This window comes from Dermacentor silvarum, chromosome 1 (genome assembly GCF_013339745.2).
Source record: "Dermacentor silvarum isolate Dsil-2018 chromosome 1, BIME_Dsil_1.4, whole genome shotgun sequence".
NCBI classification, from domain to species: Eukaryota; Metazoa; Arthropoda; class Arachnida; order Ixodida; family Ixodidae; genus Dermacentor; species Dermacentor silvarum.
In genome coordinates, this window is record NC_051154.1 from 59,396,883 (window position 1) to 59,419,344 (window position 22,462).

At 45.5% G+C, this 22,462-nt stretch overlaps 1 protein-coding gene and 1 pseudogene across 1 annotated transcript in view; both read right to left on the bottom strand.

The window, feature by feature from the left end:
- Window positions 1-6,727: 6,727 nt before the first annotated feature.
- LOC119464051 (obscurin-like) overlaps window positions 6,728-22,462 on the bottom strand; it is a 201,139-nt gene continuing 185,404 nt past the window's right edge. Inside the window, 10 exon segments of the mRNA XM_037724875.2 lie at window positions 6,728-7,067; window positions 7,682-7,873; window positions 9,758-9,907; window positions 9,999-10,074; window positions 11,171-11,357; window positions 13,699-13,981; window positions 14,569-14,743; window positions 16,118-16,279; window positions 21,262-21,393; window positions 22,017-22,149. Coding sequence (XP_037580803.1) covers window positions 7,028-7,067; window positions 7,682-7,873; window positions 9,758-9,907; window positions 9,999-10,074; window positions 11,171-11,357; window positions 13,699-13,981; window positions 14,569-14,743; window positions 16,118-16,279; window positions 21,262-21,393; window positions 22,017-22,149 — 1,530 coding nt within the window. The 3' untranslated portion in view covers window positions 6,728-7,027.
- Window positions 17,159-17,338, bottom strand: LOC119437919 (U2 spliceosomal RNA; annotated as a pseudogene).

Genomic DNA, 22,462 nt, shown 5'->3' on the forward strand with positions numbered 1-22,462 from the left:
AAGATATAAGCACGCGCCATCCTCGGCTATCAGTTGCGGCCTCTGGCCAATCAGCCGCACAGCGCGTTCCAACGCTTACCTGCGTCAGCTCGAGCGGCGGAGATAGACATAATGATGTTCCTATCGTAGAATTTGTTCTTAAGTCGTCATCTGCGACGGCTGTTTAGGTTTTGTGAATCGACTTACGCTTACTATTGACGGAAGTACTGAAGTTCGCACCTGTGCTACCCGTACATAGGTGCATTTTTTCGACTACAACGCTTGTCATTGCAGCGGCGGGCATCGCAAGCTTACTGATCTTACGAACAGTTTTAGCTTCGTGAATACGCTTTTTTTCGTAAGAATTTTCTTACGCCAAAATTTGTTCGTAAGTTCGCTTAGGGAATTCCGCCCCAGTTTTGTTCGGCATACTTATGCGTTTTTAACGCGTGCACGTCACTTTGACTCGGTGAGTTGTCGCGGTTTTGTGACGTTGTTGGACAGACAAGCGAAGCGGGCGCAGCCTGAAAATGTTTGACCAATAGCAGATGGCTAATGGCGAAAAGGGCGTGAAATAAGAAATAATTTTTATTTTGTTTCGTTCGGTCTAATCAGCTGAATATCAAGACGGGCACCGCTTCGCCGCGGCTACCACAGTAAGCGGCTCGCTCAAACATGCCGCCAGCATCGTAACCCAAGACGCCGAGACGGCCAGGGAAGTGCCATCGCCCTGGCCACCCTCGATCCGGACTGCCATACCATCGTGAGCGTTTCCCGCACGGCAATCAGCAATTACATCAAAGGTCGTATTTCAAAACAAGCGCTACGCATCCTAAACCAAGCCCCTCACTCACCTGAAAACCAAATCACTCTCGTCTGGTTCCCAGCGCACACCGGCGACGTTCATCCACACCTCACCAACCTCAACGAGGTCGCTCACTCCGTAGCACGAGGCCTTGTCAACCGTGCCGGAGACAGCGCAGGTGCACCCGCGGAACGCGATCGCCTCATCAGCTACAACGACCTCACGAAATCATTCTATCTCGAAAGAAGAACCTTCCCCATCCCTCTTCACAAGCTAAACAGAGCACAGGCAACCACCCTTCGCCTGTTACAAACACATACCCCTCACTAACACGTTACCACAGGATCTACCCGGACACCTACCCTAGTAACATTTGCAAGATCTGTAAGACTGAGGCCACATCGCTTCCCCGACAAATAATACCGTGACCCTCTCGTCGAGATGGCACGCCGCCCTGCGCAGCTCCCAACTCGACGACCAACTCTGGGCTACCCAGCAAGCCTGCGAGGCGGCGAAGAGGCAAGACCTCGATGTCCCCACGTGGGAGGCCTAGGCCCAGCCAACTAAACTGCTGGTTGAAATAAACGTTTGTTCCTCCTCCTCCTCCTCTAATCATGCATAATCAGTGTGTACACATCATATCAGATGGGGCGTTTTCGCGGTTTTCGTGACGACGCGTGACAGACAGGTGAAGGGGGGGGGGGGGGGCGTGGCCCGAAATTTTTTTGACCAATCGTTGAGGGCTCATTGCAGAACTGGAATAGAAAAGTTTGGAATAGCTTTACGTTATAGCGCCCATGGAATAGAAACAGTTAGGAATAGCTTTACATTATCACGCCCCTGTTGTACCAAGGTGCATTGTTATTTGAGAAGATTCATCGAATAGGTACTGTAAATATTTCTGAATTAGGTTAGAAACTTTATGTTAAACATATTACAATTTATTTCTACTGATCGCTGGAATATACCGGATAGAAATAAATCAACAAATGAAGTAAGTTCTTGATTAATAGTGTCCAAGTCAGCTCTTCCGTAATTTCTAATAGGTTTGAACCGTTAAATATATTTTGATTGTTTTATAGATAAATTGAAAATCAAGATGCCATTGTCGCTAAGGCAGGGTAAGTGGATGGCTGTAGGAACGGTGTCATTCACTGACGTCAGAACAAGATCGAAAAGAGACGACGAGCTTTGAGTGACACGTGTGGGCAATGAAATTATCTGTGGTAGACTTAAATTAGCGCAGAGCGTGATCAAATTATTAGACTCAGTTGATAAGGGATTTGAAAATGGGTACATACTTGAACAGACAATATTGGGAAAATTCAGTTCACCATACTAAGAATTTCAGCACCAGGATACAGTACAGTAATTTGGTTTAAACAGTCATGAAGTCTTTCACTGAATTCCGTAGTGCTCGATGGCAAGCGGTAACAAACACCGATAATCATCTTTTTAAAGTCCGTATTCAAAGAACACCACTCTGGTTCCAAATCACTAGTAATAGGCGCACAAGAAGAACTAAGGTTTTCATTAATTGTAAGTAGTACACTGTAAGTAGAAAACGCAGGGAGAGGCCTTCGTGCTGCAGTGGACATAAATATAGGCTGATGATGATGATGAAGTAGTACACTACCACCAGTGGTATAAGTGTGGTCACTGTGATAGATTATAGGTATGTTTTATTGCAGTATAGAAATTCCGTGTTGGACACCTGGGTGGATAACCACGTTTTTGTAAGAGGTGTAACCACGTTTTAGGAGGTATAAGAGGATAATAACCACGTTTTTGTAAGCGTTACAGTAATTAGTTAGACTACGTAAGTCGCCTCTTTTAGGCATTAGACTAGGTATGTTAGTAAAAAGTACAGCTAAGTCAGTCTTATGCGCTTTCTTTGAGCCGCAATTACTTTCGCAGTCACAACTGTAAATATTTGTACAATATTTCTACAGTTGTGGTCTCGTAAGGACCAAAGCACTGGCAATCTGACGATAAATATACGCCGGAATTTTACATATACATCATGTATCACATTGCGCCCCACTTTATTAATGATTACATTTGCCGGGCTTTAAAACTTCAACAGAAAACGAAAATTAGGCTGATAATGACAATGGCTTAAACGGCGCACGTCCTCTGCGATCGGCGACTACATCCATCCAAATGCGATGATAGATTGCTCGTGTTTCATGTCAGTTCTCTAAGCTTGCCCCGGTCCCCACATCGTCGTGGGAGGATTCAATGCCTACCACCACCTTTGGGGCACCACAGCCCGGCTGTGGCAGAGACTTCGCAGGCTTCACTCGCAGAAAAGGCTGAATAGTCATCATAACGGGTCTCCAACGCTTCTGTGCTGTGTATCATATAGCAGTTGCCTAAATCGCGCATTTATTTCCAGTTGCCTCCTTTCTGCAGCTTGTTGGTGCATGGCTCGGAGACACATGGAAGTGACCATCTCCCAACTTAAATGCACTTGAAGTATTTAGCCATGTGTTCGTCGCACAGATTGGCAGTTATTCCGAGCGTCTGTTGACGTCGGCTGTAGGAACGACAGTCCTCGTTCCGAAATAGAGTGCATTGTTGCTTCAGCTTTGGGCAACAGGACCAGGCATGTCACCACGCTCACACGGAGGTAATATATTGATGGGCAGTACGGAAGTCTTCAATCTCTGTCGCCGCGCAGTATGCAGGCGCATGACCAGGGCCGGGATAATGTATAGCGATTCTATTCCACTGCTATACCTTTTGCGCTTCTTTAGTGGTCGGAGCGGTGGTTCGCCTCATTTACCACCACAACCGGCCATTCGTGAACGGTGAATGACAAGAAACAGAATCGAGTAAAACAAATTTTTACATTATACCAGCCCATGCCGACCTTTCATCCAGTTGCCGCAGTCAACGACGTGTTCGCCGACATCTCGACAAACTCGACAGACAAAATTGGAGGTTGTTTTGTGGATCTCTTGAGCCATGACAAAAGTACTCTAGAATCTTGCAAATTATTCGTAGCCCTCAGTAACCTTCGCAGCAAAAGCATTCCTTTCACACTCTGGTTATGCATTAAAGTCGGAACGAAGTGAATGTCGCCAGCAGCTACTGTAAACTCGCTGTGGACGTTTCTAACTTCGTACTTCCATCTTCCTGTAGCGTTACGCCACCACTCTCGACCATGCACGAACTGGATGCTAAAATCTCTGCTTCTCATCATTCGTCGGCCTCAGGACCCGATGGTACCATGAACGCTGCGTTCTATCATTGCGGCCTAGAAGCATGACGATTTCAGTCTTTACACAACGCCATGTCGATTTAGGGTACTGGGCTCGATAATTGGAAGTGTAGCCGTGTCTTAGCGCTGCTGAAATCAGGCTAACGGCCATATGAGCTTTCTTCCTACAGGCCGCTTACCTTAACCAGCTGAGTCGGCAAGGTAATGGAGTGAACGGTATTGGCAAGAATGGAATGGCTTCTTGAAAAAAGTGGCAGCTTTCAGAATTTATGAATGGATTCCAGAGAAGACGGACAGTCTGTTGTTGGTATTGTAGACTTAGTCTCTACTGTCGATTTGAAAAAAAAAAAAAAACCCTTGTTGAACCTTCTGTATGGCACTCCATTGATTCCATATAATTTCCGTATAGTTATTATGGGAGCCTGGATGAATTCCATATACGTTATGTATAATTTTCCTAAGAATTCTACGGAAAACCTTTGGAATTATTGGAGTGCATATGGAATGTTCCAGTAAGGAACGCCGTCTATTGGAGGGCGAAATTTTCGCAAACTGATATGAAAGGTGCCCACGATGACGTCCAACGCAATGCGATCCTAGATGCACTCGATAATTTGGGCGTCGTTGGCCGCCTGTATTCATTGATTGTGAAATAATGAAATGACCGCACAACATTGGGGACTACTAATGGCGACACCAGTGAACACCAAATTATTTGCAAAGTCCTACAAGGAAGCGTGCTGATTCCTATACTGCTCAACACTGCGCTGGTTGGCGTTGCACCAGAGCTCCCAGACACACTGAGGATAAGCGCATATGCGAAAGATGGGGCGTTCCGAGTCACTCCGCCCCAAATGCGCTCACGTCGAAAACGAGCAGCAGCCATAACGTCGAAATATTTTTACCACTAGAGATCGCGTCATTGTGCAGAAAAATGTGCCTTCCTTATGTTCACGCGAATATCCATGACGCGATATCCAATCACTGTCAATGGAGCCTCAATGGTATCTTTAACACATCATCAAAGAGACCTTAGCGTCGTCGACCGCAGATTACCTTTGCCAACACCTGTCGCGTTGAAGACCATGGTGAATAGATTTATACAGGTTCTTCGCGTCGCTGCAAGCACTAGACGGAGCCTTTCTGAATCCATTTCTGAATCCTGTCTGATCGAGCTCCACCGAGTGCCATTTGCGGGTTACATACGTTATGGTAATCTGGTGCTCACAAGCATGCGCCGTTCCTTTTTGCCTGCACCAGAAAGCCTTCAAGCACAGCAACTGCGTCTGCCGTGCAGCACAACCGGCACGATAGGTTGATCACGTGCATGTCTCACTGAAACTAGTTTCATGTGAACCTCTTCGCGTCTACATACGAATGCTTATCCGACATGCTCACCATTCCTTTTCGCTTCCTAACGACTACACTAAGCGCAGTTTCTCGACAGTTGCATTACGTCACAGTCGTTTTTTTTTATATCCCGACCTGAGGCAGCTCACCTTTTTGTCACATATCTACAATGAACGGCAGCATTGTGCGCATCTATACTAAGTCATATCATCTGCCGCGACAACTTCTGGCATCCCTTAACTATTACTACATGGCGCTTCAAGTTGCACCATAGATCTACGTCAACTGCTGCTGACCTAGTTGGTATCCTGGTGGCAGTTTCATTGGCGACGAACAGTCTTGTGTGAACGGAGCTTTGCAATTGTGAGGCTGCGTTACAAATTATCGCATACACACTCAGACGAGGTCCTAATTGCACCTTGGCCATCGACAATGCAGAACTTACAGACATCGCGCTACAAAGGAACTTGACGAGCGTTGACGCTCGGCCTTGTTGCTAGAAGACATACTTACCAAGTAGGCTTGTACGTGTCCGCTTGCTTGTCCTCTTTGGTCAATGCGCTTAAACAATCATAAGTACCCTACAAAGGCGCCACGAAAGTACATTTTATTGTTTAGCTGCACACTGCGGTCTGAAAGGTAATGAATTTGCGGACATCAAAGTAAGGGATGCCTTACATGATGACAAAGTAGTGCGCATTGCTTATTCCTGACGGGATTCAAACTCCTTTCTGCATATCTAATACGGAAATTAACATTTGATCACTGGGCCCAACCATACCGTCGCCACAGCTGTCTGCAAAAGTTCGACGCCGAACACCGAAATGTTTAGTATTCCACGGAAACAACGCTGCGACACAGGTTTGTTGCACAGTGCATTACTTGGTGAGATATTAAACCGGTGCTATGCACATCTCATCGGCCATGAGGGTAGACCAGATTGCGACCGCTGCCATGCATCAAATACGCTAGAACATTTTATAATTTTGTGTTTGCACAGCATACTTTGTAGGAAGGACGGATTACAGCCTCTTATCTGGCAAACATAAGCACCGGAGCATTCTCCGATGACTTTATTTTGGGTCCTTGGCCCCACCCCAGATGTGCTCATTAACAGTACGGGCCATGGTACAATTTTTGTACGATACATGACTCGATTCAAGGCTTCAAGAATGCTGCTGTGTTGACCATCAACGTACTCGCATCACTGTTCTTATCAGCATACTTCATCCTTATGTCCTTCCCCTTTGCCCCTGCTTCAGCATAGAATAGCAGGTTAGGGCGCACAAGCTGGCGGCCGAGCTCTCTGCCTTTATCCAAACAAATTATTTGTCTCTTTCGTGTCCTTAGTGTAGCGCCCAACTCTGTACACATATAAATATCTTTATTCTCAACAGTCCAAAAACTCAACAAAACTGACGAGTATGAGAAGGATGGCCGGTTTCATTTATCGCCACTTTTCTAGCTGCTCTTGAACAAATATTTGCAACCGAGCGCAGTGTCAGCATGAGACATCCGACAAACGACGTCGTCCACATGGTCGGCCGCATGTGCTTAGCCGGACCACATGTGTATGTGTAATGATAAAACCAACATGTAACAGCCATTTGAATAATTTAAACAAACAGGTCTCTCCACTCTTGCGTTCGAATCCGCTTCATGTTCATTCAAGCATCTCCACTTGATTCCGCGCTGGATAAAAAGCATCTGGAAAGAGAACAGTAGTGTAAATGGCGGTTGCGAAGACCTCATGACTTGGTAAATATTTAGGCACAGTATACATAAGCAATCACACCGTGCCTCTCTTTATCTACTGCCTGTATTTCTTTAACGCCAACAATCTTCTCTTTTAACTCACACCTTTTGAGCTAGACTACATAAAGCGACGGATATGCTCGACCAATCAAAATGATCAAGAAAGTAATAAAATACATTCTCGCTCCTTAGACAAGTGAGCTGCCGGTATACGCAGCGAGCGGATCCACACGGCTAAATGAAAGTGTTTCGAGCTCACTGCAGACATTGATGAGTCGATGGCTTAGGTCTGTTCACAGAGCCAACCTTCCTTATGAGCCAACCCACCCTCTAAGCAGTAAGCTAAAGGTTGCTTACCGTACCTGAATGTCAGCTTTTCTTCACGGATCTTTGATATCGTTACAAAACTTGTGTACGCCAACACTCGCCCGCGGGACCACTGCAAATACTGCATCTGCGTCTCGCGTATGTGTTTTTCCGAAAGTAGTTATTGTGGGAGAGCTATGCTTGGGGAGTTGGTGCCTAAGAGGCATTTTCACTGCACATTCAAGCGGCATACTTTATACCTTGAAAGCTGCAGACCGATCAGCTTCGAAAGCCTTTCGGCATTGTTGGCGTTCTTCTTCTTCATGTGGAAATCGGCAGCGAACTCTTGCAGCTTGTGCGACAAGAAGACTGAATTCTCGCGCTTTCGTAGCATGAATTCACTTGGAAGTATCCACTTGTTCTCAAGGCATTCCGAAATGGCAGGTCGTTTTCTGAGAAAAAAAAAGAGATAGGTATCAGGGCTCGCATTCACAAAAAGCTCTTACGCTAGAATTGCTCGTAAGAGCAAATGCCAGCCAATCCTGTTGCTGGACAGATTATTAGCCATGGGAGCCGGCCAACGGCTGAAGCACTTAGGAACTAAATGTTAGAGGAATTTGGCCTCAGGATTTTAGAGCGTATGTAGGCAGCATGCCACTGTCATCACACAGCCTCAACGTCATTCTTTCGTCAACGGGTAACTTCGAAGTGGCTAAATATGAGAGGTATGCATTGTTCTAGCGCAACACACCAAATGACCGATAGGGGAAGCTCGTAAAAAAGGTGGTTGATCCCTCTTATATAGGAATCGGTATAGAACACGAAAGTGAAACGTGTCTTCACAGAAGTAGTGTAATGTTTATTGCACATTGATATATAATGTCTATTGGTGTTTTGTGGCTAAAGCGCCCTTAGGCGTTGATGCACCCACGCTGACGCCTGGTGGCACGTCTCCTCCATCACGACTACCAACGTCGATGACCATGAGCAACCGTCGTGCATATGGAAGCTGCACTACGCTGCACACGCTAGCACAACGCGAAAGACGAAGCACGTAACTGACACACTAATACAACGCGCAAGACAAAGCACGTAACTGAATTGTCACCGAGTCAAATCAGCGCGTACAGCGCGTCGTAATTGCAGCCTCCGCGATCAACTTCAGAAACATTTTCAGAGCTAATTGCGGAGGCCACGCTCCGCTGTGCTGAGTACGGTGAACGCCACCTAGGTGGCGTTGGTAGTGCTTCTTGATGCCAGCGTCCCTTCGAATGCTGGCATCGAGGCGTCGTAGTGCTGAGACCACCGAAGCGTTCACTGTCGGTGCGCGTTAGTGTCATAATGCAGTACTTCTCTTTTCTGCTCGTAGGCGGCGGCACCGCCCCGAGCAAGAGCGCGCGTACACGGAGGAGTGTTAGATATATAAGGCGCGTCTGTGTAGCCCTCTGCAAATGCGTTTGTGGCGCAATGGGTTAAACGCTCGGCGATCTATCGTCGCGGACCGAGAGGTCGTGGGTTCGATTTCCAAATTTTGCATGTTTGTGGAACTTTTTCTTCTGGTTTCTTTCTTTGTATTATGTTCTATGACGTATTTCCGTGACGGAAATACGTCAGTGAAGTCTTGGTGTTCATCAATACTTCTTTTTGGGCGAGTTGGTACATCTTGAAACTTTGGGTACCAGCGCAAACAGACGACCACAAGAAGGGAGACACGGGCACAAGCGCACTCAGCGCCTGTGTGTCCGTGTCTCCCTTCTTGTGGTCGTCTGTTTGCGCTGGTACCCAAAGTTTGAAGTCTTGGTGGACCCCGGCATAAAACACTTTCGTGTTAAAAGAGGCACAAATAAATATGAACGAATAGATGGCCATTTGACACTTACTACGATATTTCAAAGTGGTAAGTCTTCAACGTAAGCACTCTGAATTTTATATGACCTTAATGGGAATGTCCAACATTTTATTTTATGCAGTTCATAGCTTTTAAACCATTCGTTAAATCAACCATTGGAAAAATCCGTTAAGGATAACCATATATTAAGCCGAAAACAGCCAATCTGCTTAGTTATCCTGGCGCTACATACTCGTGTTATGTTCCGATGCATTCCGATGGTCGGCAACCACTGGCGCAGTGGTGGCGACACTTCCCACGACCACTTTTACCGTTAAAATGTAAGTGAGGTTGAGATCTTGTTAGCAATAAATTAACATTATGTTTGAGCAATTCCAGCTATCAGCTTTCTGGCACCGGTGTAAGGAGAAAATAATGTTAATGGCCGTTTTCCAAGTTTGGATGTGATTTTACAGGAAGCCTAAACGAAACAATAAAGATGGCTTACTCAGGTGTCCTCTTGAAGATCTGCATTAGGAACCTCGTGGCCTCTGTCGATGCTTCTTTGTACAGCTTGTCGAAGTGGTACCGCACATACAGAATGTTGGTCTTCGTTTCATCTTCATTTATTCCAAGGAATGGAGAGTAGCCACTAAGCCTGCACGAAATTTCAAGAGGCGCCGTTTGCGAAAGCTGTGGGCAAACTGAGATGCTGATACAGGCCTAAGCGTCTGGGTTCGTGTACTCACAATATGTACGCCAGGATGCCGACTCCCCAAACATCCGTGGCGTGGCAGACCTCGTTTCCTTTTAGCACCTCCGGGGCTTAAAAAAAGAACGAAAACAAGAGGAGGAGGAACAATTGAGTCTCTGAGTGCTGAATGTCAGTTGTTGTACTATATGTTAAAATGATAGCCTAGTTTATTTTAACGTCTTAGTAAGCCTAGTACGCCTATAAAAAAGTCAGTAACTTTATAAAAAAATAAGCGCATATACATTTCTAGTCGCATGCCCACATTTACCATGCACTTTAGAACTTATGCCATTCGAAACACCACGGGCTACTTTTTTCTGATCTCGAAGAAGAGCTTTAGACGTCAGAGAGGGATCATGGTCCGTAATTATAAGGCCTATGTTACGCATAAGCGCCCTTCCACACTAGCAACAAATACACTTCAATGGCATGCCGACCTCCGGCGCTGTTTGAGCGTTGGCAGCACAAGAGGAGGCCAAAGTAGATGACAGTTTCGCCAGTGTGACAGTCACATGACACCTTAAGCCCAAACCACAAGGAGCAAAATTTCTAACGCATTTACCGCGTGGGTATCAGCCGGCTTCTTGCGGCGTCGACAAGAACAATACGACTTCGGGTCAGGCCCGCTCGGTGCGAAGTCTGCCCATGCTATGGAGCCTTCACTGCACGAAGGCTCCCTAGCCGATGATGATAATGTCTAATGGCATCCCCTTTGAAACGGGGGGTAAGGGGGTGCGACAAATAGTCACCCAGACTGCTTAAACTAATCATGTTTTACTACATATATGGCAGTCTTTCAGTTCAAACAGGCTAGGTGAATATTTTCTGTAAACTAGGCCTGTAACGACCCCGGCTCCATCTCTTCACGTCTCTTGCTCTCCGCCCTTATCTCCTCCCTTAGTTCTCCCCTTATCGTGTAATGCTGACCATAAAAGGCAGTTTGTCGCTGATTTCACCGAACTGTGGCTGAAAACATTAAGCTATATTCACTGACAGGCAAACCACGCGCCATGACGGGTGTCTCAAATGGAGTTCTCAAAGTTTTGTGTGGGATTCAGTCTTTTCCGTTAAAGGAGTATTTTGTCCTTCCTGCTTTTCACTTCATGCTTTTCGACCAAGCGCATTTCTTGCCTTGATTTTCTAAAGTTCGACTGTAATAATACTGACCGAGGTACTCTAAGCAGGCGCTTGTGTCCAAGGGAAGGATTTTTCCGGTTCTTGGCACAAAGTTCGCCGAACCGAAGTCTACAAGTTTTATATTGCAACTGTGAGCATCAGTCAGCACCACGTTGTCAGGCTGCAGTTCGATGTAGCAGATGCTGCGGAAGTGGAGGTATTCCAAGCCGTCCAGAACCTACGAAGAGAAGGAGGGCATCACTATTTTGTTAATTGGCGGGAACATCTTGTACTGCATTTAAATACCTTGAAATCACCCAGTGGTCATAAACATATATTGAAGGAGACACACTGGGAACATTTCCTCGGTCGATGTAGCTCATCGGTATTATCAGTTTTAGCGCGCTGTTCATTGACTAAGACATGGAGCGGAGAGGGTACTGATCAGTTCATTAAGGTGTCGTACGGGATTATTACATCTCATAAAAGTGAAAGTGCCCCAGAAAGTGATCGACCGAGAATACGGCGGCTGAAACGCAGCTCCACAGAGTGTGAGGACACAAAGGAAATGTGCTACGTATAGCGTAACTCGTATAACGCAAGCTGTGTAGCGTAAGTCGAGCTTGTCTAGATTTCTGAGGCGAAAAAACATGGATAAAATAAAAAGTCAGGACGCGGGCTGATATTCTGGGGGGGGGGGGGGGGGGGTATGCTAGGTGCTACAGTTAGGAAGGTATGCAGACGTTGCTGTATGGGGCTTCTGCGTTGCCCAGGGGGCGCTGCAAAATGGTGCTAAAAAGCGCCCTCAATCCGAAACTGGGTAGTACCAAGCTCGGTCGTCTGCTTCGGAAAGCACGTTTACAATATATGGACTCGCCACTTTCGGTTGTGTTGTACCACAGCTTGCAGCGAATATCGGGCGACGAAGATTTTTTCAGGGGTGGCACGCTGCGTAAAGGCAAGAAATTATGCAACGCCGGATACGTGTACGCCGTTCAATAAATAAGCGGCGAAGTTTTAGCGTGGTGTCAATCGCAAGTGAAGCGAGTCACGTACGAAGTTGAACTTCAGGTAAGGTTTGCACGCTGCTAGATTCAGGCGCACAAACGCGAGGAAATGCTTGCTATAAATGAATTCACAGCAGCGAGAAGCAGACATCATGTGTACGGAACTGCTCGAGCGCACGATCGCACGCGCCGCGACGGCAGCGCTCCTTCAGCATGCCCCGAAACACCGGGCCTCCTGCAATATTTGTTGACTGCATGCCGCTAAACAAGTAGTCATGCCTGCGCTGTAGTAACGGCCATCTGTCCCTTTAGCAACTGATAAACAACTGATGCAATGCATATGAGCTCGCAGTAACGTACTACGTGCGAATCGCACTGCAGCGCGAGCTCGTGCGCTGCTCGCTTGATGTAGCTTTAATGACAGTGCTCGAACATCGATGTGCTGTAATCAATACTGCCTTGCTGCAATGCCTCAACGTGCTGCCTTGAGGTCAAGGATGAGCACATTTAACTCTCAAATCTGTGCTGCTCATAGTGGGGTAGTGAAGTTATCCAGCGCGCCCGACGCTCCGCTTCGTGAGGCCTTGAAAGAAAACGGTAGAATCTGATGTTGGGATTCAGGCCTTCTTGCTCGTGGCAGCTCACGACGCAGCAGTAACGACGGTGACGCTTTTTCGCGGCTGAGCTAGGTCTCTCCGGATCGGCGTCGCCGATTCCTTCTGCTTCCAGCATTACGTCCCACGGCACACGGAGAGTTCGTTTTCGTTCAACTAGGCTGCGGCCAGCTCGCAGCGTGGTCGGCGTGGTCTCTGAGAAGTTACGAGCCTTTTCGCACTCGCAACAGGGCCGAAAAATGTGCGAATCGACGTAAAACTCGGGCTATAAACGTGCTTCGCCACAGCCAGGGCTCTAGTACTACCCAAGCTGGTACTACCCAGATATAACTTCTCTCGCCGCCACCAGGCGCCGCTACTATACCTCAAACTCCAGCGCAAGACGCCCATACAAGTGGATTTATTGTGCAGTAAGTTCATTTCTTCGTCGTTTCATTTTGGCATTTAATCTCGTTTCCTCACTGTACTCACTGGGAACAAAGGAGATTCTCGGTTGGGTGTGCTTCAACGTGCTCACACAGCTATACTTTTTGTAACCAGCGTAGTGATATAGTGTCCCGCTCTGAATGCCCAATGCAACTAGCCCAGGGAAGTGTGTTTGGCACAACCTGCGAATGACTTAGGACAACCTCGCCTTTTTCTGTGTAGCATTCTGGATGACCTACGTTCCGAAACAGTGTCGCTGTTGGCCTGCCTTTCTTGTGCCAGTTCGGGTTACAAAATGAGACAAAACGAAGCCATTTGGATTCCGGGAGCGCGCCTCTAAAAGCGGGACCTGCTCTCGCTAAACTAGTACGCCTTGCCACTTTCGCCTTGGCGCACACGTCCTAAAGTCGCGTTCATTGCACCAGCCGCAGCGACGAGTACGTTGTACTGTGCAGCGCTACCAATAAAAGTATAGTCTAATGACCGTCTCATCGGTGGTTCCCATTTTTGGCTGCACAAAATGCGTACGTACCTGCTTGATGATGTGTGACACCATGTCCTCGTTGTACGTGTGGCGCATGGAGAGGAAGGTGAGCACGTCCATGCCACACAACTTTTCCAAGCCGAGAACGACCACCTCGTCGTGGACGCTGGCCGTCTTGAGGCAGATGACCCGTTCGTGTCGAAGACTTTTCAGGACCTCGTACTCTCGATGCGCTGACGTTTCGGGCTCCGTGTTGGTCAGGACGACTTTCAGAGCGAGACTGCCGCCCAGCTTCTTCGACGTGCCGCTGACGACAGCACCGAACCTTCCGCTACAAGCGAACAGACGTGTTTCATCAGAACACTTGGTTGCTGAAAGGACATGCACACACGCACACACGCGTACACGCACACGCGCACACACACACACGCGCGCGCACGCACGACGCACGCACGCACGGACGGACGGACGGACGGACGGATGGACGGACGGACGGACGGACGGACGGACGGACGGACGGACGGACGGACGGACGGACGGACGGACGGACGGACGGACGTGTATCCCGTAAACGAATGTGAGTGCTTAGAGGTCACACCGCTCTTCCTTACATTTCTTCTGGTTGTCAAGAATACGTACTCGAGGACCTGCGCATACAAGCGTTCGCATGCGCTTGCCTTAAGCTCAAGTGAAGCAAGAATGAATGGTACAAAATTATGCCACCTGAAGATGGCCTTTGGTTGCCTTCGGTCCCATCGTCGGCAAACGAATGTGTACGCGCTTGGTCGTTGACCCCACAACCTTTCTGCTAGCTCATTAAAGTCTGACACTTGTGCGCGTATGCACTTTATCTTCGTGCATTCGCAACTGAGACGAAAAGGGCCCTATGCAGCGTACGCATGGTGTCGAAATACTTACACAGCGAGCTCCGAGCTGAATGTGTACAATTCGCTGAGACCGCCTGATTCGAGCTGTACTGGGGATGTTTCTTGGCCGTAGTCGAGGGGAACTCTGGCCTCTTGCTCATGTTCTCCTTCGAAGATTTCTTCCTGATGCTTGTGCTCTCGAGAGAGCTGGATCTTTTGTGCGGCTCCTGCAAGAGGTGAGAGAGTGGAAAACCTCACACAGAGCATTGACGACGCGTTTGCACCCAGCTTTTAAAGTTAAACCATGGTAAAAGTCAATGACCGTTATATAATCTGACATCTTGTTTCCCGAAAAAAGTGAAAAAAGTGAAAAAAGTGAGATGCGTGCACCTCTTTTCCTTTGCTTACACTTTCTTACACCTTGCTTCACTAGAACCGGTACCTGTACTTCTTCTTTGGGCTTTCGATTTCCCAGGATATCTTCTCAAACTGAGCTAAGGAGCTTGGTGTAAAAAACAACACCAACAATAAGTCTGCACATCCCGTATAGCTCCTCCTGAGTTCTATTTTTAAACGCATATGTTTTTGCTCGAAAAGAGTATTTCATTAAGCATGCTCTTGCCCTGAAATTCGTTTATGCTGTTTTTCAGAGATTTTCTCTTCGATCCGTAATTCTCGTTTTTTACTTTTTTTCTATTAATGAAAAAGTACGATACATGCACGCTTCTAAGCAGTGATTTTCTTTTCTTCCAGTTGTCGTATGGCTGAATCGCCTTTTCGTACTATTATTATATTTTTATCGATCCATTATAATGGACAATTGTCTTACGATCCAGACAGTATTACTTGTAAATTGTGGAATTAAAAGAATAAATTAAATAAACCTAAATTTTGCAAGTCATATGCTTTACTTCGGAGGTGCACTGTTGCTTAAGCGTGTACATTTATCTCGACATATTTCCTCATTTTAATCGGTTTTGTCATTACAAAAGCAACATTTCAAGTGCTCGATTTATTGAAAATTTATTCAATACAATATGTCTTACAATTCTAAGTAAATTTGGTATTGTTGTAAGATAATAACTATATGATTGGCCGACAGCGTTTCCAGATTGAAACATCGCCTAGTTGACGAATTCAAGCGGGCAAGTATTTTCAACATTCATATGTTCTAGACACAGTTCTTTAAGTAATTTGCTAACTGCAACTAAATGAATTTCTTGCAAGGTATTCTGCGTTACTTTTTGCTGTGCAGCATAATATTGGTTTATTGAGCAATTTTTTTACAATGCTGTTGGGCCTCTAAACCTTGTGCAAGAAAGGAGACCGCCGGTTCAGATTCAGCTGACAAAGAAGCAAATATAATACACGAAGTTGAGGCTATCATGTGATCGTGAAAGAACTGTGCCTCGCAGTTTCTCGCTGACGAGATTCTGATAAAACAGTCGAAAATAGAACCAATGAACGTCTTGTTCTTAAAATGACTTATGCCTTCACATGATGAAATAATCAAGACTGTTTCAGACACAGGAGACCTCGGTCGTTCCTTTTCGATTCACCGTTGTGAAGCGAATGAATACGATTGTGAGAACTAAGCTTACCTTCAGCTTCAGTTGTACAAAGCTCCGACGGAAGGCTGGCCTCGCTCCAACCATATTTGTTCTTAGCGCTCACACGGAACGTGTATGATGTGGATGGCTTTAGGTCGGGAATTACCCAAAACTCTTGCGTTATCACATCGGAAACCTTCGTCCATTCTCCCCCTGAAAAGTAGAAAAGAAAAAGACAAAACAAAAACAAAGAACGGCTTAAATTGCGGAAAATGCTTTTAAGAGGAGAAAAAAAAAAAATGAGTGGCAGTGAGTCGTATCATAGAAGTGCTACTTGCTGGGCCTGTTGGTTCGTACTCAAGCTTGCGTCTCAATTTTTTCGCTGGTTTTCTCAAGTTTGAGTCGTATTAGCATCGGCTAAAGGTACATTTGCCATTAGGGGAATACAAATTAGGTGTCAGTCAAGCGCGGTGTCGCTGACGTTTTACTAAACGCTAGTGTCTATTCAAAGAGCGTGGCTTGTTTTTTGAAGAAAAGGCCTTTGGCGACTTCTGATTGATTTGGGGTTCGTGGGATCTGGGTACCTGGACGGCACTTTCAGTCCACTTCCGTAAATATAAGGCGATTTGAGGTTTTCTTGTGCATGTAAGACAACGAAAAAGGCGTCAAAATGAAGCTTGGAACAAGAAAGATGCCACCAAGTTAGCATAGAGCTATCTACCGAAGAGTAATAATGCATAATTAGCGCGAGAAGGCCGAAATTAAATACAAATGCGCTTGTCCAAACTGCGGGCGCCTATAACCGGAACCCGAAGTGTGGCTTTACTCAACAAAAAAATATAGGCCGATCCTGCACCTAGTGCAATATGAATATGTGCGCCGATCCCGATGGTCGGGCAGTCTAAACAACAAACCACATGGGGCACTAATGCGACCAAGACCTTGTCTTTCTTGCCTTCGACGTCAACCGCTGTTGAATCGCCTTTTCTTTTTTGCAGCGAAGCTGTTTACCTCTTATGCATCCCCCACATGCGTTCCCAGAGGGAGTAGTACCCTGGCCGGCTTACGTCCGTATCACGGCGCATGGACATGAATGCATGGGCCGATCCCGGAGATAGCGAAATACCGGGTCGACCAGCGGCGGAGGTGAAACAGGCTTCAAGCACTTCGCCAACTTCCAAAAATAAGTTTAATATCTTCGGTCCAAATAGAACCACATAAATTCGGCGTTGTGAGAGAAACATTACATATAAGAAAGTGCACCTAATGTAGCAAGTCGACCTTCATGCGCATTTTAAAGGTTCTGTACAACAATGAGCAATTCTAATTTTTAGCTCACGCACGTAAATGCCCTAATCAATTATTTGATTCATTAACCGAATTCATTAACCAGGGATCGATAATATCGATATTCAGGTTCCGTATAATCAGGTTTTTAATCGATGCCCGGCACGAGTTATGGGGCCTTATTATTTATTTTATTATTTTTATTTATTTATTATTACTGTCAGCCCATGCAGGGCCATTACAGGAGTGGAAGATACGAACACATACAATACTACAGAATGACAACAAAAAAGCAAGTAAATGAACAACTGCAGACGTCTCAACAGGAATGTGAATCAGTTTAAGTTCTATGCACTGTGCAAATTCCCCCCAAAATAAGAAACAAGAAATGAACAGATACAACTTTGGCAAAGTTATGATATACATATTAGTTAGCGGCAAAAAGAATATCGTGTACACATTGTAAAATTTCTTCAGTGCGTGAGGCTGACATGACAGAGTCGGGGATCGCATTCCATTCTGCAATACCTCTCGCGATAAAGCTGTACTTAAAGCAGTCATTTCTGACTTGAGGGGGTGTGATGTACTGGCTATGACGATGTCTGGATATTTCATTTGTTGAGATTTTGAAGTACTTGTGTTTGTCGACAAGCAAGTGACCATTAATGATAAGGTAAATATGTTTCAGTCGCTCATACCTGGTACGCAAATCTAGCGGAGGTAAGTAGGCAAGCTTACAAAGTTCAGTGGGGGATTGGCAGTAGCGATACTTGTTAAATATGAACCTTGATGCTAACTTCTGGATTTTATCGAGTTTTTGTTGGTTGGATTTAATGTAGGGATCCCATACAGTTTTAGCATACTCCATGATAGGACGTATTAAGGATTTATAGGCTAAGATTTTTACCTCGGGTGTCGACGCACTTATATTCCGCCTTAGGCTCCAGAGCGCTTTGCTAGCCTTACTACATACAGCATGAATGTGTTGATTCATCTGAGGTCAGAAGTGAACAGTTATTCCTAGATACTTATGTTTATCGACTCTGGTAATAGTTATACTACTTATATTGTAAGGAAAATGCAAAATTTCCTTCTTTCTCGTTATAGACATAACAACCGATTTAGCTGCGTTCAGTTCCATGTGCCAGTCGTCACACCATTTTTTTTAATTTTTTGCAGACTAGACTGTAAATTGGCCTGATCATTACTATTTCGAATTTTATTATACATCACACAATCATCAGCAAAAGGTCTGACAGGAACACTAATATTACTGGGCAAACCATTTATAAAGATCAGAAATAAGACGGGACCTAACACACTTTCCTGGGGAACACCTGACACAACACGGGAAGGGCGTGATGTGCACCCCGCGAATTCAACGTATTAATTGTTCTCTAGAAGAGAGGTAAGGTGAAAACCACTGAGTGATGGCGGGGTTTTGAAAAAATGTCACAGTTTCGCCCTAAGGGCGAAGCAATGAATGCGATAGCAACACAGCAATGTCATACGAAGTAAGGTGAGCGGCTTTGGTAGCAACAACACGCAGAACTGTTGTCGACGCCATCGGCGTTTTGCCCGCGTTAGCTCAAAATGCGTGCGGCGTTGGTGACTGTTGCTGGAGCCTCTGATATAAATAGGCACTTGGTGCCGCAGCTAAACGTCGCCTCCCTTCCCTCCCCCTCCCCCACGGCCTCTCGCGCGTCCAAAGAAGGCGCGTTTGCTCTACATATATGGTGATTGTAAAGGAGAAAAGAGACGCCTACTTCTGCAGCCCTTAAGCGAGCACGGCGCAGAACGCGCGTTTGTTCTCCGCCGTGCGTTCACTCCCCGTGAAAGACGCGCCCCTCGCGCCCTTTCACTCGCACATACAGCGTTCGGCGCGCGGCGACGATTTCATCTCCAAATGACGTCATACGGAACCTCACGGCGACGGCGACGGCGACGGCGACGGCGACGCCGACGGCAGAAATCTGCTTTTGAGTGTCCATATAATTGCTATCGCAATAATACGGAATTAATTTTTGTGATTAACTTCGGATGGGATACTTTGTCAAATGCTTTCGCAAAGTCGAGGAAGATTATATCTGTTTGACCACGGGAGTTTAACGTTTCAGAGAGGTCATGTACAATTTAAATGAGTTGGGTGGTTGTTGAAAGCTTTTTTTCGGAAACCATGCTGTCCAGGAAAAAAAATAAGTTGTACTTGTCCAAGTAGGAAACTAGTTGTTTATAAATGATGTGCTCGAGGAGCTTAGAACACGCGCTTGTAATTGAAATTGGTCTATAATTTGCCACTTCCGCAGTACTGCCACCTTTGTGTATAGGTATGATTTTTGCGCATTTCCATGCTACCGGGAAGCAGCCACTATCAACAGAGGACTCAAAAATTTTAGTTAGGTATTTAGAGTTCCATTCTGCATATCTACGCAAAACCTCGTTTGGAATGCCGTCAGGACCAGGGCTCTTCTTAATATCGATATTCAGCAAGAGATTTAAAACACCTTGTTCATTGATTTCAATGTCTGCAATAGGTGGTCCAGCAGGTGTGTTGGCTACGTGAGGTGTATGACCATTATCTTTAGTAAAAACGGATGTAATGTAATCATTAAAATTATCAGCTTGCATTGCAGCAGTACTGCTGGATTCTGAAGATAACGGTTTTGTGGATGGGTTGACATAACGCCAGAACTTCTGGGGCGCCTCTTTAGGGAACTTCGTAAGTGTCGCATTATAAAACTTATCTTTACATTCTTTTATAAGGCATTTCAGGTCTTGGCTCATGCGTTTAATTGAGTTATTATCGGGGGTTGGATACCTCGAACAGTCCCCACGTTTCCGCCTTAATCGCCTCTTTAGATGTATCACTTCCCTTAGTGATGTCCTATACCTAGTGTTCTATACCTTAGTGTCCTAGTGTCCTTCCCTTAGTGTCCTATGCCTAAGTGGCCTTAGGTATAGGACATGCAGGGTTAAATGAGGTCTAACTAGAGGGATTGGAAGCAGTAGGTCTCCGGGCACTCCATTTAACTCATACGTAAAAAACAAGTTTGTTTAATATGGCAAAAATAAAAATAAATAAGGTTAATGATAATAATAAGGCCACTTTAGCATGCGCAAACATTAACACATTCAAAAGGAAAATCAAAAGACGAAATATCAACGCGAGTAACTGCATAAAATCGTCCCTAGCACTTAGAGCACATGTCCGTACTTGTTTACTAGCGTCTTCCTCCATGAGCTACTTCCGGTATCTGGCATGGGAGACTTTGGCGTCACGTTCTTCTTGATGTCGCCGTAAACACGGCGAACGCGGAAGATTCATCGGAAATTTACGCCCTGTGGTTCGGGCTTTATAAGTGAACGCACGCACTCTGTTAGGTCTGATGCTGAGGCACTTTCTTGGTAATGAATGTTCTGTATGATAACCAGAGAGAAAAACAAAATATAAATTTGAGTGCACAGCATCTTTGTACGCAGTACGCACTGTGTTTTACGTCCCACCGCCGCAATCTGAATCCGACGCCCCCTGGGTTCTTTAATGCACGTCTAAAGCCTGGTACACAGGCTCTTTCATTCTTTTTTTTCTTTGCATCCCGTCCGAATGCGACCGATGCATCTGGAACTCGAACCCGCGACCTCAAGAGGAGAATACCATAGATAATGAGCCACAGTGCAGTTAGAATTACACATCATTCTGAATCGTTGCTAGGCTTTGGTTAGTACGAGCAACGAGCAGTGAATTATACGATCCTATCGAATATCCTGTCAACCCAGACGCCATATTGTTACCAGGTCTGAATTCCGATAACAGAAAGTTTACTCTATGAAATATGACGTTGTGTGGATAGTACCAGTATGTTAAACAAATGAAAACCGCTTTGGTTTGGTCGGCTACTCAAACTTACCGGCTTGCCTGTATTCCAGACAGAAAGAGAAAATGCGCGAGTTGCCGTCATACTTCGGGCTATACCATTGAACGTATGCTTGTTGGGATGAGAATTGTTTACAGATGGGTGGTTCAGGCCGGGCAGGTCGCTCTGCAAATTAAATGCATTCATGCACAATATAGAACTGGAAATGAAGCGAAAGAAAACGTGAAACGGATTATGCACATCATTAGTTAAAATGTTTATCTCTCTCGTGCACGCACATTAAGAATTAATCTTCCATGTATCAAACTTCAACGGCTGCACCGACGTCAGGGAACACGCTGGATGTTTTAGGTGACACTTCGCTGCTATAAAGATAAATTTTAGTGACCCGACCGGACACTTTTTTTTTTTTCCAGATCGGTGGTTTTTCGGCAAAAACGAAATTCTTAGGATAATTGTTCCGTTGGATTACTGAAGTTATCTTTACTTTGCTTCTTAAGAATTGATTGTTCGTTGAATAAATGACGTGATAGACGTGGCAAGCTTTCACAACAACAACAACAACAACAACAACAACAACAACAACAACAACAACAACAACAACAACAACAACAACAACAACAACAACAACAACAACAACAACAACAACAACAACAACAACAACAACAACAACAACAACAACAACAACAACAACAACAACAACAACAACAACAACAACAACAGCTTCACAAGGATAATTCTTCAACAAGATGAAAAAAAATAAAAGCCTTCACAAGGATAATTCTTACCGCCGATTTTTAGCCTAGCGTAGCACAAAGCGACACCGTGACTGTTTCTTGCGGCACATTTGAACAAGCCGACGTCGTACGCTTTTCCAGGTTTCAACCGCAGTTCAGACCTGCCGTCTGCATCTTGCGTAATCTGAAGCAAAACACAGGATAAAAAATATACGTGAAATGGGCAATCGAGACAAAGTACTCGCATTTATTAGCGTATGTCATTGCGCCGTGTCGTATAAGATGGGCCAGGCGACCAGAGGTTTAAGTTACAAGTGTAATTTAGGGACAGGAATACGTATATGTAGACGAAATCATGAAAGAAACACGAAAAACAGATGTGACTTCACGGTACAAGCAGACCACCTGCCACGTTTTTAGATCTTACAAATTAATTGTTCTGAAGCATGAAATAAATTAGCCTAACTTCTTTATTAACTGCAGCTCTTGGTCTTCAA